Source organism: Tinamus guttatus, unplaced genomic scaffold (genome assembly GCF_059628265.1).
Source record: "Tinamus guttatus ecotype Peru unplaced genomic scaffold, ASM5962826v1 Tinamus_guttatus_pri_ptg000464l, whole genome shotgun sequence".
NCBI classification, from domain to species: Eukaryota; Metazoa; Chordata; class Aves; order Tinamiformes; family Tinamidae; genus Tinamus; species Tinamus guttatus.
This window is the reverse complement of record NW_028288998.1, coordinates 1,369,980-1,387,790: the sequence shown is the minus strand read 5'-3', so window position 1 is coordinate 1,387,790 and position 17,811 is coordinate 1,369,980. Positions and strand designations below refer to the sequence as shown.

Genomic DNA, 17,811 nt, shown 5'->3' with positions numbered 1-17,811 from the left:
TAACTGTGATATTACACATCACAGAAGCACTCTGGATATTAAAGATTCATATTGGTTCAAAAACAATAGAAAAAAATAAGAAAAATCTATGAAGAGCAATTAAAGCATAAATCCTTGGGCTTAGAAATTTTTGAGCGTTTTTACACTCTGCTTCTCCTGGTATTTTACTCTTCTCTAGAGAAACTGCCACTGGCTACTCCATGGGAGAAGATACTGGACTTGCTGAATCCTTGATTAGACCTAGTATAGCTGTTCTTATGTTATGTTAAGCCATAGTGATCTTTATCCAACTAATCCAAAATGCATGAGGAGAAAAACTGGCTTGTAGGAAAGGTGAAAAACCAGCTGTAAATAAAAGCAGATCTGACTACACATTTGATTATGAAGAAAACTAGAATCACACTTGTATAAGCCCTTCTATACAAACATCTTGATTTTCAGATGACTGTCCACATTTGCTTTTCCTTGAAAAAGCAGTAACTGGCTTGCATTTGGAGTATTTTGGAGAATAAATAAATAAATAAATAAAATTAAAGGAAAAAAACAAGACATCTGAACTTTTGGAGCATTATTCTCTAAAGGTCAAATTATCATGACTTGTAATAATAAAAAAATATTTAAAGGAAGTCTTAAACCTGTAATTTCCCAAGGAGAAAACAGTACTTACACAAACACAATATCTCCTCGTTTTGAGTATGCGGGAATAGCACTGGCAATCGTTGCAAATCCATATGAGTATATAATAGCTTCCTCTGTTCTCATGAATTTTGCGAGTCGTTCTTCTAATTCTAAGTGCACATCTATTTGAGAGGAAAATTAAAACAGACAGCTTAATTGTTTTCATATCAGAAAGACTAACTATGGTTGCTTTAACAATCATCTAATGATTGTTTATTTGCAGTAGCAGCATTACAATAATACAATATACAATAAATAATTTACCAAAAGCAGCTGCAGTCAATCCGATCTTACTTAAAATGCCAAATAACCAACTATTAATCAGCAGCAATGCTAGATTTGAATATATTTAAGTAGTGCAGTGCTCACACATTGGTAATTTAAATCTATTTGTGATTAGACCACAGTAGACAAGGAAGGCTTCCTGGTCTGTGACTAGAGAGCATAGTTACTACAGTCAGACAATAAATAGCAATGTAATTTATAGCAGTTAATGCTGTCCTGTTGGCAGACCATCCGTTTTCTAAGCTGATTCTTCCACTGTATCTAGCACAGCTATCACTATAATTGAAAATTGCTCTTGTCAGGCTGCAATCACATTTTGTGTCCTGAATGCAATTAAAAGTCAACTGGAGATGCCACACCTCGCACCAGAGATTACTCACCCTTAAGATCAATTGACAAAATTATGCATACATTTCCCAAATCAATTCATTGAAAATGATCCAGGTCAGAAACAAAACAACACTAAATTAAACGATTAAGAAGAAAAATACCACGTGTTGATTGGAGTTACTTCAGAAGCTGTCAGAAGCAGAAAGGTAAGAGAGGCTTAAGCACTGTGCCTGAGCAAGAAAATCTGTATCGGCCAAACTTATTTGAACTGCTTAAATATCTTGCTACTAAGTGCCTCTGCTGGCAAATAAGGCAGACAGAGAATTACAGCTTTTATCCCCTTATGTGGCTTATGGGCAACACTGGGCTGAGTGTTCCATAATAAAATTTGTAAAATCACCTCTAGTCAAATGTTATTTTTTTGCAATTTTCCAAAGTTTATCAAAACAAAGTTCAAATGAACAAACAACAAACGGAACATACAGATCCTCCAATAACCTACAAGGCACAATTCCTTCTGTTTTGATATTTCCAGCAAGTAAGGGAGCAGCAATAAAGTGCTTTGTAAAAAGCCACATGAAAGAAAGAGCGCACTGCTTCACAGAGAGAGCATAATCATTTGATTTGTATGTTTATACAATAATAGCAACGGGAAGGATACTTATTATCTACTTTCTGACAGGAAATTTAAGTATTTCATAAGCATCCTTTTTTCTTTGTTTCTACATGAACTTTGGGAATCTATGAGCTAGAACTGGATCTCCAACCAAGCTTTACATATGAACTTTGATTCGATTACTGAACATAAAGCCCAAGAAGAATCCCCCCCCTTTTTTTTTTTTTCCTATTTTTTTCTTCCCCTGGCAGCAAGCACGAGAAAAGGTGGCTGGCAACATGGCATATTCAGCCAAAATGGTCTTTTTTGAAGCCTTGTCAGCTAAGAATCACAAATTAGGGGGAACAAAGTCTAAACTATTATTTTGAGTGCCCAGTTATGCCTAAAGGGAAAGATGTGTTTTGTTGGAGAATAAAACCTGCACCCTTCAACTAATATGCTTGATCTGAAAAAATCAAGAGATCATCATCCAGTTAAAAATGAAAACTTGCATGCTTCTCGCTGAGCTTTTGCTCCACAACAAATACTGTTTGCAAATACAGAGGCTACAGAAAATAGTGAGCAAAAGAAATACAGTGAGCAACAACCAGCAAACAAATACAATCAGATTCTATTACAGAAAGAAAAAAAATCTCTAAAGCCAGATAAATATTCTCATTCTTGGCAAAAATTAAGTCTTCTGAAGGCAAGCACTGCAAGTAAGATTGCAATATAGCATAAACAAAGCTGGCAGGACATCACATAGCAGAAAGGATGCTTTGTTTAACTGGTGAATTTGAAATGTCTATGGCAACATGAGTTAAAGCTGCATTACTATCCCATTACAATGAAAACAGGTTACTACCTAAATCACCTATTATTCACTGCAATAATTTCCTGTAGTAATTTCAGGCAGGTTACATTAGCCTACCTGAAAGAAGAGCTGCAATCACTAACAAAAGAATATTTGCACAAAGACAGATATGACTAAAACATCTTTCTGTACACCCACAAAATCCTAATGTAAGTACCTCCCTTGAGGTACTTATAGACACTGATCAGATCCCCTCTCAGTCTTCTCTTCTCCAGGCTGAACAGGCCCAGCTGCCTCAGCCTCTCCTCGTAGGGCAAGGCTATCAAGTTAGTCAAGCAAGATTTCCCCTTGGTGAATCCATGCTGACTACTCCTGAGCACCTTCTTGTCCTCCATGTGCCTGGAGACAACAGCCAGTATGAGCCATTCCATCACTTCTCTGGGGATGGAGGTGAGGCTGACTGGCCTGTAGTTGCCTGGGTCCTCCTTCTTGCCTTTTTTGAAGACTGGCGTGACATTGGCCTTCTTCCAGTCTTCCGGCACCTCCCCCGTTCTCCAGGATCTTTCAAAGATGATGGAGAGCGGCTTAGCTATGGCATCTGCCAGCTCCCGCAGCACTCTGGGGTGCATCCCATCAGGGCCCATGGATTTGTGGGTATCGAGGTTCCTTAGGTGCTCTCTGACCCAATCTTCCTCTACCCAGGACAAGTCTTCCTCTCTCCAGGCTTCTTCTCTTGTCCCTAGGGCCTGGGACTCTAAAGGGCTGCCCTTGGTAAACACCGAAGCAAAGAAGGCATTCAGCAACTCTGCTTTTTCTGTGTTATTCGTAACCAGGGTGCACACCCCGTTCACCAGCGGACCCACATTTTCCCTGATCCTCCTTTTGCTGTTAATGTCTTTGAAGAAGTTTTTCTTGTTATTTTTAACGTCCTTTACCAGAATGCGTCCCAACCATGCCTTAGCTTTCCTTGTTGCATCTCTGCATTCCCTGACTACGATCCTGTATTTCTCCCAGGGGACCTGTCCTTTTTTCCACATTCTGTATACCACCTTCTGCTTGGGCATTGCCACAAGCTCCCTGCTCATCCACGCAGGTCTCCTACCCCCTCTGTCTAACTTCTTACACACAGGGATGCCCTGTTGCTGGGCGTTTCCATCGGTTCCGGAAAGCATCAGGAAAGCTCAAAAGACAACAAATCTGTATTTTTAGCCTACAACTGGGCAGCTCTTCATTTGTTATGCTTTGGTTTCCAGTTAGTATTTTACAATACCAACATCTATGAAAAAACACTTCTAGTGGCTGATATTGAACAGCTTGCTTGTTCTTAGTAAGAGTGAAAAAAAACTCTCAGTAACACCCTCTCACACTACACAAACCTCTTAATTAAAACATTAAGGTCATAAATAAGGGAAAATTTCATTCTTTCCACAGAATTAGATAAACTTAACTAAGCTTTATCACAAAACCTCAAGGTCAGGCTGCCCTCTTGCGGCCTGCTTAAGAACATATTACTAACTTAAGATTCACAAATTCGTCATCCTTGATTAGATGCTAATAAGCTTGTTTTCTCCCCTGTGACAGTCAAGACTAAAGCACACTATATTTAATTTCATAGCTTTTGTCCAAGAGCGGTACTGAAAGGACAGAGAGAAAACGCATAAAGACTGATTAAAAACAGTGCTATAAATGCTGCCAATTCCTACTATAACAGTTTAAAAAAAAAAAAAAAGGTTAGAGAGTAATTGTTCTTCAGAGTGAAGGAAATAATTTGCTACTTTGTCCAACTCACTATTAAAGTCTGAATATCTTTGAACGTAAATTAGGCAAAAAAAGTTACTAACCAAAAGTACCGTAGAATCCTCTAGGTCCACAAGTGCCAACACCATACTTCTTCAGGGATGCCTGGGCTGCATTCTTTAACAGATAAAAACATTACTTGAAACATTTATTCCTAAAATAGATCACCAGTTCTTCTACACAACTCACACAACTTCATGGCACTGTACATTTACCAATTCTTGCATTGCAACATAATCAGTTTCACAGGAAGAACAACAGTATAATGAATTCTGTGAATTTATTCCACACCACAGCTATTTTGGACTAGTGTTTAAACATCATTCATTGTATTTTAAAGGAAACTTATAGTAGGCACTAATCTAACATGATAACAACTCCAAACAAATGCATCAGATAAGCTTTCTGCTGTTTGTATTTTTTTTTTCTCTCAAACTTTATAAACTTCCTTGCTATTTAGAAGTGGCACCATGTTCCTTGACAAAGTTTGTCTTTTCTGAAGCTATTCCTAATTTTACATTAACATACAGATTCAAAGAAAAATCATAACAAAAACATAAAACATAAATAAAACAGGGAGCACATACCTTAACCTTTTCATTATCCAGAAGTCCAAGGAAATTAAATGATGCAAAGTTTATACATTCCTTGCCATTAACAGTGATTTTATGAATGGGAGGACTAAAAAGATTAGAGACATCTGTTATTATGAATGAAAACTTATTGTTTTCATAAACAGTCAAACAGTGGCTGAGCCTTTTTTTTTTTGCCCCTCCAACAGCAAAAGGCAAAAGTGCTTTCAATACGCTCTTTTCCCACTTCTCTCCCTTTTAATTGCCAATTAATAGTAAGGTTCAGTGACAAGGCATGAAATCAAGCAAAAGTCAAATTCCTGTAGTTTCTTTAAAAAATCCTTAAATTTCTTCCTGAGATATTTGTTTTTGTTTTATTGAAAATTTATTTCATACAAAGTTGACTAATGTTCACCAGCAACTTGTGATGGACTAAGCTGAAGTCCCATCAAAACATGGCCATAATTTGCTAATACATTTTTACCCAATTTTCTAAAGGATCGTTACTTTTTTTAAGCACAAACCACTCACGGAAAAAATGTAGTTCAGTAAAAATTGTACCTCAAAATATGTATGCTAACAATACCATATAGCATGCTTTTCAATCTCAGAAACAAGATGAGCAATTAGTCTTTGCAAGAGGAAAAAAAAATTCTTAAGTTTCCCTCGTCTCTCTTCCCCCGTCTTCCCCTAGTATAATACATTTCTTAAAGTATTACAGTATCATCATGGCTTTACTTATCATTTAGCAACATAAAACACTGGAATCTTGTTTAGAAAAAGAAGAAAGAAAAAAATGTTGGCCAGAAAAAAACATGTTAACACATACAAAATGAAGCACAAACTTTTTTACATATTAAGGATTAAGGATTAAGGCAGGATTAAGGAGGATTAAGGCAGGTCCCCCCCAGATTGTGAGTCAAAATGATTTTTACGATTTTACTGAAATATTTAATACTTCTTAGAATAGTTATGAGCCTATACAAACGCAATCCACACATTATATCAAGTATGCAGTATTAAACCACCACAAACATATGCAACTGAGATATACCCAAGTCACCATTCATAGGAGACATCAACACATCATAATCAGGGAAATACCTCTCTAGCATCAGTATGGTTCCTCCTAAAATGCTTACTGAAAATGCGCTTGCCAGAAATGCTCTTGACTTACAATTAGGCTAAAGAAACTTTCATTTCTGCATTAACTCTGAAATGACGCCTGAGTTTACAGGCCAGGTTTCAAGCTTATTGCTGTTCTACATCTAATGGTAAAGTGATTGGCTAGCAGACTAAACCTTACCGCAAATATGCCAAGTCGTCCCCACAGCAGCTGTTAAGTTTAACAGCCATAACATATTAACATTCTATTGCAGTATGTTGCCTGCACTGGACGGCCCTAAATAATTACGCATTTTCTGAAACAAGCTAAAAGGTTTCTTTGTTCTGATCTTAAAAAACAAAACCAAAAAAACCTCCTTTAACCTTCTTTTACTCTAAGCTACTGCTTTGTTTCAAAGTCTTGAATAGAAGAGGGTCAAAAACAGTTACTCTTCATGTAACTGAAGTCAGTTAAAACAGGCATCCTTTTTCAGAGCAATCATTTCTTCCCTGTATTGGTTGGGCCTCAAAAGGCAACAACTTGTGAGAACAAATGATTGTGCTATGTCACAACATTATTTGAAAGTATTAATGTCACTGACAGGATATTAAGAATGTTTACATTTCATAAGTTATCAATATGAGTAACAAAGGTGAAGCTTGGGAAAGAAATTTCTTAAGCAATTTCTAAAACCACTGTGACTCCTGGCTAAAACATCACAAATATTTTTTATAAACCTCAAAATATCTAACAATGTAATGCTGACCCATAATTCCCTGAAAAAAAATACGAAATTCCTTTACAAAACAAGCTTGCCATCAACTACCATCATTTTTGTTGTCCAAATTTATTACCTTTAAAAGGCACTAGGTTTCATGATGTTCCATATAGCTAGCCACCAAATCAAATCCATGTGAAATGTATTGTGTCCCCTTAACTCCACCCCCACTATAACCACTTCTGGACCTCTAGGTCTACTCTAATATTAAAACACATCAAGATTACCAAACAATATAATATATACCTGAACAAATGCTAAGACAAAGCCCCCACATCAGTATTTTAAAAACTGCTGAATTCAGGCATTTAAATTAAGAAACTCTATCTTAAGATTGCCTTAATAAGGAGACCTTTTCAGCGGTAAATCAGTCCTGTTAGGCTACAGAGGCAATTCATTTATGAAAGTTTTGGCGGGTACTGATATCCCTGTGTAGCAACACACTTAAGAATACAGATATCAACTGTTCAAGCAGAAATCAAAAAAAAAAAAAAAAAAAAAAAAAAAAAAAAAAAACTTCAGGCAGATTTACCCTGAAACAATGTTATAGTTGAGAGCTGGGTGATCTTTTGATACAGGAGGAACAAGAGGCTCTGGCTGCCATTCTTCAATCAATTCTTCTTTTTCCTAAAGAAGAAAGCATATTGCTCAAAAAAGGATTTCCATTAGAAAAAAATATATTTTAATAAATAGTTGATAATAGATACATCAGAAATGATGCACACCAATACATGATAACTTTCTGACTCGCTTCAGATTGGTATTACATCAGCATGTTTTGATATGATAATCAGAAGAAGAGATACTAATTCAGTGCCCCTGCCAAATTTTAATCAATACTATTTTATTTAGGCTTCTAACTAATGAAAATCCTCCTCTACAATATATCCAAGTAACTAAATACAAATTAAGTAATAATTGAAAACAAACAAGCTCAATTCATATTCTAAAATGTTCAACATTTAAAAATAGTGGTAGTAACATGCTAAGCAAAATAACACATATACATTTTCCATATGGTGGAGAACACAGACTACAGAATGTTCAGAAAGAGGAGCACAACTACTAAACCACTTATCCTTGCCTAACCATGGAGGAATAGCAAAAGCATATTCATTTTTAAAATGCTTTACAAATACATACAAAAACTTAAATTTCCAAATGGACATGCACAAGACCAGGATCCTGGATACATCAAACTAGTCCCATATAAAGTTATTTTACTAAGAAATGATACACAAAAGACATCACCAATTATTAAGACAAATCAAAGATGTCAGAAATCAGAAAGAAACTAAAGATACATGTTCAACTCCCCTTTATTTGCATTGCCTTCCTTTTACTAAACTAATGAATAATTTTTTTAAGTATAGACAAACTATAGACACTGTAGACAAACCCCTGAGCCCCGCATGCGGCTGCAGCACATGCATTGAAATGACGTTTCTTCAGCAAACAGTTAAGCACTAAAGCTACATATGTGCTCTGTACCAATGTCATCCAGATGCATGGCAAATAGCAGATTTGAATACTTAATTAAAAATAAATAATAGACAACTGATCATAAGTTATTAATGAATATTATCGACTACTCTTCACTACTGCATTTATACTCTTCCACAACAGAGTTCAAAAAAAAGGCTTCTGAAAACCAGAAGAGGATGTCACTACGCACACTCATGCAGCCTTCAATCTGCTCCTCTATAGTTGGTATCCACATGTCACAAACTGAGTGCAAGTACTTTGCTTTTCCTTTCTTTAATATTTTTGAACTCTGGGTACCAAATACAATCGAACATCTTGAATACTTAAGAGCAGAAATTCAGTTATAACCTCTATAATACGGAATGTAGCAGAAAGAAAAGCACCCTTTATAAAAAGACATACAGGCCATCACAACTAAATTGTAACTGAAATGTGTGAATATGCAGTCCCTATTTAGTATTTCTCTCCCTTCCACTCACACCAGCTTGTGAGAAGCTTTGATTCCTTCTTCAAAATGTGTGAAGCACACAAAAACTAAGAGCACAGGTGACAAGGTATGTCAATAATCTGCCTTTTTTTCCCCTCACAAAATAGAATACACAGAAGAGTAAACCTCCTTCTCAACAGCAAAACTTCACCAGTTCTAGCTCACATTAGCACTCACCTGCTACATCACTGCATTTTAAAGAACATAAAGACATAAAGGACAAGCATTTGTATCTTCTTATCTCATGTGTTCTCCTTGCACATATATTTCTGTATGCACTGCACAGGCAGTAGTGCACCAAAAGTTTCTATAACAGAAGTTTCTTTATTACTGTGGAGGACTAGGCATATCGAGGATTGCAGTATGTACCAACCCCAAGAGACCATCCAAACTAAACTGGACCAGCCAATTGGCCTATCCTGCTGACCTTTTGGACTAAACCCTTATGAGCATCTCTTGATCTTATCAGAAGCTATTAATTTAAGATGCCGTAAAAGCAGGTTTACATGGAGTGACTGTCTTGGAAAGCTTTTACTCCAATGTCCTCACATTTAACAACACTTCTCTCTTGTACCTTCCACAGGTACACCACACTTTAAACCGATATTAAAACCAAGAATTAAAATGATAATTTTCCAATATACAGAAAAACACTTTTTGATTTGCAGCTGTGGCATCTTTAATATATGCTTGATTCACTTAGCTCTTCTCATTTCACTGCATGCCAATTCCCTTTCAATGAAAAAAAAAATGCCAATTTCTCTCACTCTGGCTGTAATATAAGTGAACACATCTCTCAGCAATTCCTCTTTTCCTTTTAAAATTTTTATACACACACACACACACACACTTACATTTTGCTGGGGAGTGAGTTACTTTTATCTTTAAAGATGAAATAACATTGAGTAACACAAACACTTAGGTGCACACACATCCAAGACAAATTATTTAATCAGTTGCTCTGCTGACTCTGTTTCAAAACACTTTTGTTACCTAAGAGTTGTCTACATGAACATGATTATTACCTAGCTTGAAAACCAATGTAATACACATATCTGTGTCAATATGCACACATTAATTCATTTTTATTTGCAGTCATTGCACTCCTCAAAACATAGTTCTCTAATTTGGTATTTACAGAATCATGATATATCAGGATACCATAAATTGTCACAAACCATGATCACATTAGTTGAAAATTTCTCTCTGTCAAGCTGTATTAATATTTAAAAGAACTTTCATACATGTATGGAGCCTTGCCTCAAAAAAAATGAAAGCATTTATAAGAACAGTTCACTTCTGTTCTTCTCTGCAGAACAGCCCGTGCCTGAATACTATGTGTGCAAAGTGCCTTGTTCTCATGGCCTACAAAATTATTTCTAACCTATTTATCAAACATTTTTCTCTGACAGGAACTCACTAATACCCTCGTATCTCTATAGTTGAACAATTCGCACGCTACTGCTGTAATAAAAGTTCTGAAACCAAAGAAAGTAACTATGCCTCTCATATAGAGATGTAAGATGTTGCTCGCAATGACTCCAAATATATTGCGAGAAGCTTGCTATCATGTATTTCAGAGTTAAAGTCATATCTGGCAGGCTTCTTCCTCTCATGCCAATGGTTGGTGGCTGGAGAGCATGCATTGCATCATTCTGCAACAAGTCACCTCTTGTAATCCATTGCACTGTTTACTGGCACTATTACTTTTCACAGAATCACAGAATGGTTGAGGTTGGAAGGGACCTCTAGAGATCATCTAGTCCAACCCTGCCCCCAGCAGGGACACCCAGAGCACATGGCACAGGGCGGGTTTGGAAGATCTCCAGAGAAGGAGACTCCACAGCCTCTCTGGGCAGCCTGTTCCAGGGCTCCGTCACCCTCACAGGAAAGAAGTTCTTCCTCATAAGGAGATTAAACTTCCTGTGTTTCAACTTATACCCATTACCCCTCATCCTGTCACCAGCAACCACGGAGAAGAGCCTGGTCCCATCTTCCCTACAATCACCCCTCAGGTACTTGAACATGTTCATCAAGTCTCCTTTCAGTCTTCTCTTCTCCAGACTAAACAGACCCAGCTCGCTTAGTCTTTCCTTATACAATAGCTGCTCCTGTCTCTTAATCATCCTTGTGGCTCCACACTGGACTCTCTCCAGCAGCTCTACACCCCTCTTGTACCGGGAAGCCCAGAACTGCACCCAATACTCCAGGTGCGGCCTCACCAGAGCTGAGCAGAGGGGCAGGATCCCCTCCCTCCACCTGCTGGCAACGCTCCTCCTGATGCAGGCCAGGATCCCATTGGCCTTCTTGGCCACGAGGGCACATTGCTGACTCATGGTTAACTTCTTGTCAACCAGGACTCCCAAATCCCTCTCCGCAGAGCTGCTTTCCAGCAGGTCAACCTCTCATCTGTCCTGGTGCCTATGGTTATTCCTCCCCAGGTGCAGGACCCTGCACTTGTCCTTGTTGAACCTCATGAGGTTCCTCTCTGCCCAACTCTCCATCCTGTCCAAGTCCCTCCTAATGGCAACACAGTCCTCAGGAGTGTCAGCCACTCATCTGCAAACTTGCTCAGGGTGCACTCTGTGTCCTCGTCCAAGTCACTGATGAACAAGTCAAGAGCACCGGGCCCAGTACTGACCTCTGTGGGACACGACTGTCCACAGCCTCCAACCAGACTCGGCCTCATTCATCACCACCCTCCGGGCTCTGCCTCAATCCACTTCACTGTTCGCTCGTCCAGTCCACATTTCCGTCCACACTTTTTCTATATAGGTAGCATCCTGCCTGGTCATAGATTTATTAGTACCTCCTGTAATCCTAAAATATCACGGACTGACAGTCACAGAGAAGTATACCACCTTTCTAGCTATTGATTTGGGAAACTGTGTCATTACAGGATGCCAATCAGTCTGAAAAGTTGATTACTGCTTGAAATTAGTTTGGAAGTACTCTTGCTACACTTTTGACTAAATGGAGAATCTACCTTTAAGGTGGATTTCTTCACTATTTCAGAAATGTGACTCCCCAGTTCACTAGGTTGCACAAGATGCCATCTACCTCTGACTCCCTGTGACAGGCTGGTCCTGAAAGATCATGTTACATCGCTATGCAATAGTGCTGTCCTTTGGTAATTTGATCCATCTTTACTCTTGCAGCATCCCCCACAATAACTGCAAGAAACTCCATGTATGGCTACAGGGTTGTCCAACATGAAGGTAGTCAGTACTCCACTGTGAGGTCTACAGCACCTGTACCAATACAACCTACTCATTCCTTATGGTGTGGCAGAGATCGGATACCGCAGCATGAATCAAACTAAAACAAGACAGATGACAAATCAGCTTTCTCCTTGCTGAGGAGCTGACATGTTACAACATGTAGCTCCACATGCACCTAGAAGCCTCTGCCTGAGATCCCATTTTGCATAAAACAGACCACTATCAACTATCAGAGGATATTCGGTGAAGGTTAAGTGGTTTCTGCAGCCAAAATTAAAAAGCTATTTTTACACTCACTCTCACTTTAATTATAAGAAAAGGACTCAATCACTCTAAACTTCTGATATATTATATATTAGTCTCCTTATTTCTTCAACTGTAGTAGACTTACTCACGCAATCACTTCACTGCTGTAGTTATGCTTACTTTCAATAAGCAGTAGCAGCAGACCTTCCCCTACAAATACTGTTCTTCCTATTGAAAAGATTACTACTTCACAGGTCTGAAGGTGGAAGTAAAGTCAACTAGACCAGCTTAAACGTAACTTCATCAATTGTCAGCTAACTTATGCCATCACATTAAAGAACATTCACACCGTATACTTTCTGCTACCAAGATATAGACAACAAAAGGCAGTGATAAAACTTTCAGTATCCCAAGTCAAGCCATTTGCTATAATGCACCTCTTAACATCACATATTTTTTTTCTCCAGTGCCTTGCAGCTGTGAATTAATACATTTAGTTAATACAATTAATACAGTTAATACATTAATACAATTAAATCTTGATCACTTTGGTTTCTTGTTAGCATTCATGTTCCTTTCCATTTCTGGTCCAGAATATGTTGTACATATCTCATCAGAAGAGGACAGCAGTAATATTATTCCCTCTGTTCCTCCGAAAGTCTGCTATCACTGTCCTGACAATGAACTTCATCCTTACCATCCTGCAGAAACAGGACTATTACCAAGTTAGAGCCATTTCCAAATATTCCTTCCCTTTTTCCTCCTAATTCTGAGCCCTGTTCCCATTAAGCTGCAGCAGACATTCTGCCTTTGCAATCTCCCAAATGCTCACTGCTCAAAGCTAAAAAGATGCAGAACAAAATCCCCACACACACCATTCCAGATTTGTCTGAGCACTTTTGTGAACACCTTTAGGTCAGGTCTGTCAGTGAATGAAGGAAATCACATGCAACCAGATGATATAATTTAACACACACACAGAAATATCTGTATAGAATCCCTGGTGCTGTAAGAAGAGACAGATTTCAGCTTTTTTCAGGTCACCAATTACCAAATCCAGTTTGATGCAAGAGTTGCAGAGCAATTCTTACCACCATCTATGACCAAGAGGTTGAATAATAATAATTAAAAAAAAAAAAAAGTGACCGACTACCCTGATTCTCCAAAATATCAGAGATTAAAGCCATCTCAGGAGAAATCTCTATTTAATACTTACCTATACTGGTATGTGAGTGGATTTCTCCCTAGTACACTTAACCAGGGGCTACTTAAAAAGCTGCTGCATATTTCCCTAGATTATCTGAACATTTAGTGCTTTGACAAGCTGGGGTCCTCCTTGCATGCACTTCTCTGCATCCTTAATAAACAAGACAAACATCAAGAACCCAACAATCAGGATGGTTAAATTTTGAAGAGGCTTTTTAACTTTCTCGATTCCTGCTCTATTCATTTTTTACCTGTTGTTGTTTTCATTAACACACACACACACACACCAGAGCTAGGACACTCCAAACTTGTTTAACAGATACTCGCTTTCCAAAGGGAACATTTCCTGCAGATGTTCTCACGTCTACAGCCCTGTGTCTCCAGACCTTGCATCCCATTCAGCGATTCTGAAACACATTTTACTATAAAGTCCACATGCTTTACATGTATCCTTAGTGCAAGCAATATCAAAGCATGCTGGTGCATGATATAGTTGGAATGACAAGGTATAAAAACTGCTGCTGTAAAATACCTGCAAATCTGTTTCACAAACACTCCTCTGCATCACAAAGAAATTCCAGCCTTTTATGCTATTGATAAAGGATACCTTCTCTTAAGTTCTGGTAAACAAAGCCAGTTAGCTACTTGGGACTTCAGATCAACACCTCACAGAAAGAAGCCAATCATCATATTGCATTACATTCCTGTGGCACATAAATAAAGGGATAAAATTAAGGGATTCTTATTAATCTCAGTATTTTCACATTAAGAGAGTATGTCCAATCATCCTTCCAACATATTCATTGCATCCTCTGTTATTATCATAGACTGTGTCTCAGACAAACTAGTCCTGGGAAAACTCCAGGACAAACTCTATTCACTCTTAATAGTGTCTACAGATAAGTCATGAGGATATTTCAGTCTTCACACATTAGTCCATATTTGTTGTTGTTTGTTTGAAATATATTTTCCATTTAAAAAGAAAGCCATACATAAATTAAAACTGCTGCCAGTTTTTTTTTTTTTTTTTTTTTTAACTCAGCAGTTCTTCTACGGTCACACCACTTCTTTTACATTTAAACTCTTCACTACAGTGTTTATTTTAAGGGCAAGAGCTCAAGTGTGCAAGTAATAAGTGGATTCTTATCCCAAAGTAAGAAATCTCCACTAAAAGAAAAAACTCTAGCTCAGTGTGCAGTGCAACAGTGACTCAACTCACTGATCTCCAGGCATATTAACAGCTATAAACTGATGTTCTAAAAATGAATAATTGCCCAACATACCTTGGGTGTTAGATCAGATCGTTCTTGAAGCTTGTAAGTCTTGGAGAAAAGGAGTCTGATTATCCATAGTATTAGAATGCCCTCCAAAATGAGATGGTAAGCTGGGGCCTGGAAATAAAACATAAAGATTATGTATTTCAGTACTGAGTGTTGAGGCACTGCAGATAAGCCTTAGAAGCTGCAACAGTAACTGTGAAAGGAAAAAGTTTTCACAAGAGAAAGATAAGAGCTTAAAAGTCTGTCTCACTTATGGCCCCCAATTCAAGCACAGATCCTTGGAACTGCACAGTCCACTCACTAGCAGACCACAGACAGCAAAAGTTACTGTTGTTAACATTCATCCTGCCCACAGAGCCCATTTCTACATTCTAACACTTAGTTAGACAGGTGCTTTGAGCTGGTACAATCCAGCACAGCCACCAAAAGCAGTTGTGCCCCCGTGCCACTTACTCTCTTGTGTGGACACAAGGATCTACGAATGTATACAGCAGACCAGAACAGAGAACTGATCTAAGTTAAAGATAGCCTCCTCAGACGGCTGGCAGCAGAACCAGTTTAAAGCATACAGAGAAATATATTATCAGTACTCGACATCTAGTTTTAATGATTGGTTCAGTTACTCCTTCCCAGCAAGGTTCCAGCCTACACTGCAGAAGTCAATCACTGTTAAATGCACACAAGTCAGTCCACATTCAACTTGGTGGAAAAGCTCCCTAGTATCAACAGTTTCTGGTGGGATCTAACATGCAAACAAGGTAAACCAAATGCATCACACAACCAAGGACAAAGGAAACTGAATACTAAGTTTTAAAACTAGTAAAGAGTTCTACAGCCTATCAGACCAAAAACAATACAACTATCATTTGCAGAGCAAATTTAGTTTCAGTTTCATTTAGTTTCATTTAGTTCAGCAGAGCGATCAGGAACACCTGTGTAGTCCAGGCTCTGGGATAACGCAGGCAGACCTTGCCAAGAAGCAACTGTGCTCCTTGCAGACAGCCTTCCCATGCTTCTCCACACCTGCGGCTATCCCTAATTCAGTGCGCTACACTGATCCCTAGCTTTGGTGACAAAGCATTTCTGTAAATATTCTGCAACCCCTACGATAAATATCTTTAAAAGTTACTAATCATTGTCTGAGGAGTACCAGGGGGGGATTTTTCTCCCATTTCACAACACAAATGGGACAATACAACACTAAGAAGGCAACCTCCATGGGAATAACAGATACTGTGAGCACCATACTCTTCAGAAAAAGTGTTTCTTTAAGTGCCCGATCCTGGAGTTTTCTCTTAGTAAGTGTGAGGCATTGGGCTTAGGAACTGAGCATTTAGACCTGCCATTATGAAGTCAGACGCACGCCAAAGCCAGCCAGGGCTTGAATCCTGAAGAGTCGCACTGCCTGTTCACATTTAACACACAGGAAAACTAAGCTTCAAACTTCCGTGAATACACTCTTCTAGAAATCCCCTAGTTTTATTCCAGAGCTCTGCAGTTTCCTTTCCACCTTCTTTGTTTTGCAAAGGAAGGAAACTGGAGAGAGGAACTCAGCAGAAACTCCCCTGCTGAGCTCCTGTGGATGAGGAAAGGGAGAAGAACACATGGCCTGGCAGCACCACCGAGGAAGGGCACAGAAATGGCAGTCTCCGACTAGCCGCTCATTAAATTGCTCACCTTAGTCACCCGAATGCACAAACTACACTCTCACAGCAATACCACAGACTGCATTTTTTTCAAAGGTCTATTATTTCAGCACACCTGCTATATTGAATCTCTGCTGCTTTCAAACAGCAATCCTGCTTTCCCAACACTCAACTTACTCAGAAGGAAGAGAAGGAAAGTAATCAGGCTGCTGACATAACAGCACTACCCATCATTAGGACATGCTTTCCATATCCCGAAACAAAGTCTGGGCACAAATGTGTCACTCCGCTCTCCCCGGGAGGGCTCTGCCACAGGCACTTACAGGTTTCCCTTCTATTGCAAATAAGGTTCCTAAACGACCAAGCCTGACACGGTCACTCCAAGAATGCAGCCCATCAAGCTCAGTTTGGTATCAAAGCGCAGGTGCCACATACACGGTTACAGGCGGACACACAGGAACACCGGTGCAGCGCGGGCCTTGCGCGCACAGGCCGCTGCGGGGGAGCTGCCGGCGCCGGGCGGCCCCGCGCGCGGCCCCTCGCCCCCTCGGGGACACGCGCGGCCCTACCCGGCCTCCCGCCCGCGGCCTCGGGGACACGCGCGGCCGCCCCGCAGCAGCCGCCGCCGGCACCGCGGCGGACCCGCGCCGCACCTCGTAGAAAGCCTGCACCATCTCCACCAGCACCCACTGCTGCCCCACCGCGCCGCACCTCGTAGAAAGCCTGCACCATCTCCACCAGCACCCACTGCTGCCCCACCGCGCCGCACCTCGTAGAAAGCCTGCACCATCTCCACCAGCACCCACTGCTGCCCCACAGCCACCGCCGCCGCCATCGCCGCTTCCGCCTCCGCGCCGTCAGGGCGGGCACGGGGCGGGCACGGGAAGGGGGCGGGGCGGGGGCCGGGGCGGCGCGAGCGCCCCCTCGCGCTGCGGCGGGGCGGGAGGCCCCGCGTTCACGGCCCCGGCGCGTCCCCGCCGCGGGTACCGGTGTGTTGGCCTCTGTTTGTTTCATGTGCATTAAATAAAGAGGTTATGGCAGTCCTGCCAGCCTCGTGATCATCGGCTGTAAGGGTTTTTCACTGCTTTGAAAAAAAAACTCGCCTCACTTTGCACACTGAGGTGGATTAGGGACAGGCTGGATGGCAGAGCTCAGAGGGTGGTGATCAGCGGTGCAGAGTCCAGTTGGAGGCCTGTAGCTAGCAGTGTCCCCCAGGGGTCAGTCCTTGGTCCAGTCCTGTTCAATTTATTCATCAATGACCTGGATGAAGGCACAGAGTGCTCCCT

The 17,811-nt window shown here is 40.1% G+C and overlaps 1 protein-coding gene across 1 annotated transcript in view; it reads right to left on the bottom strand.

Moving 5' to 3' along the window:
- LOC104570568 (serine palmitoyltransferase 1) overlaps positions 1–17,376 on the bottom strand; it is a 30,908-nt gene extending 13,532 nt beyond the window's left edge. The window contains exons 1-6 of the mRNA XM_088532681.1: positions 17,295–17,376; positions 14,883–14,990; positions 7,487–7,581; positions 5,087–5,180; positions 4,544–4,616; positions 668–800 (exon numbers count right to left, since the gene is read on the bottom strand). Of these exons, the coding sequence (XP_088388807.1) occupies positions 668–800; positions 4,544–4,616; positions 5,087–5,180; positions 7,487–7,581; positions 14,883–14,990; positions 17,295–17,360 (569 nt within the window). The 5' untranslated portion in view covers positions 17,361–17,376. The remainder of the gene's footprint in view (positions 1–667; positions 801–4,543; positions 4,617–5,086; positions 5,181–7,486; positions 7,582–14,882; positions 14,991–17,294) is intronic.
- Between the last annotated feature and the right edge of the window lie 435 nt (positions 17,377–17,811).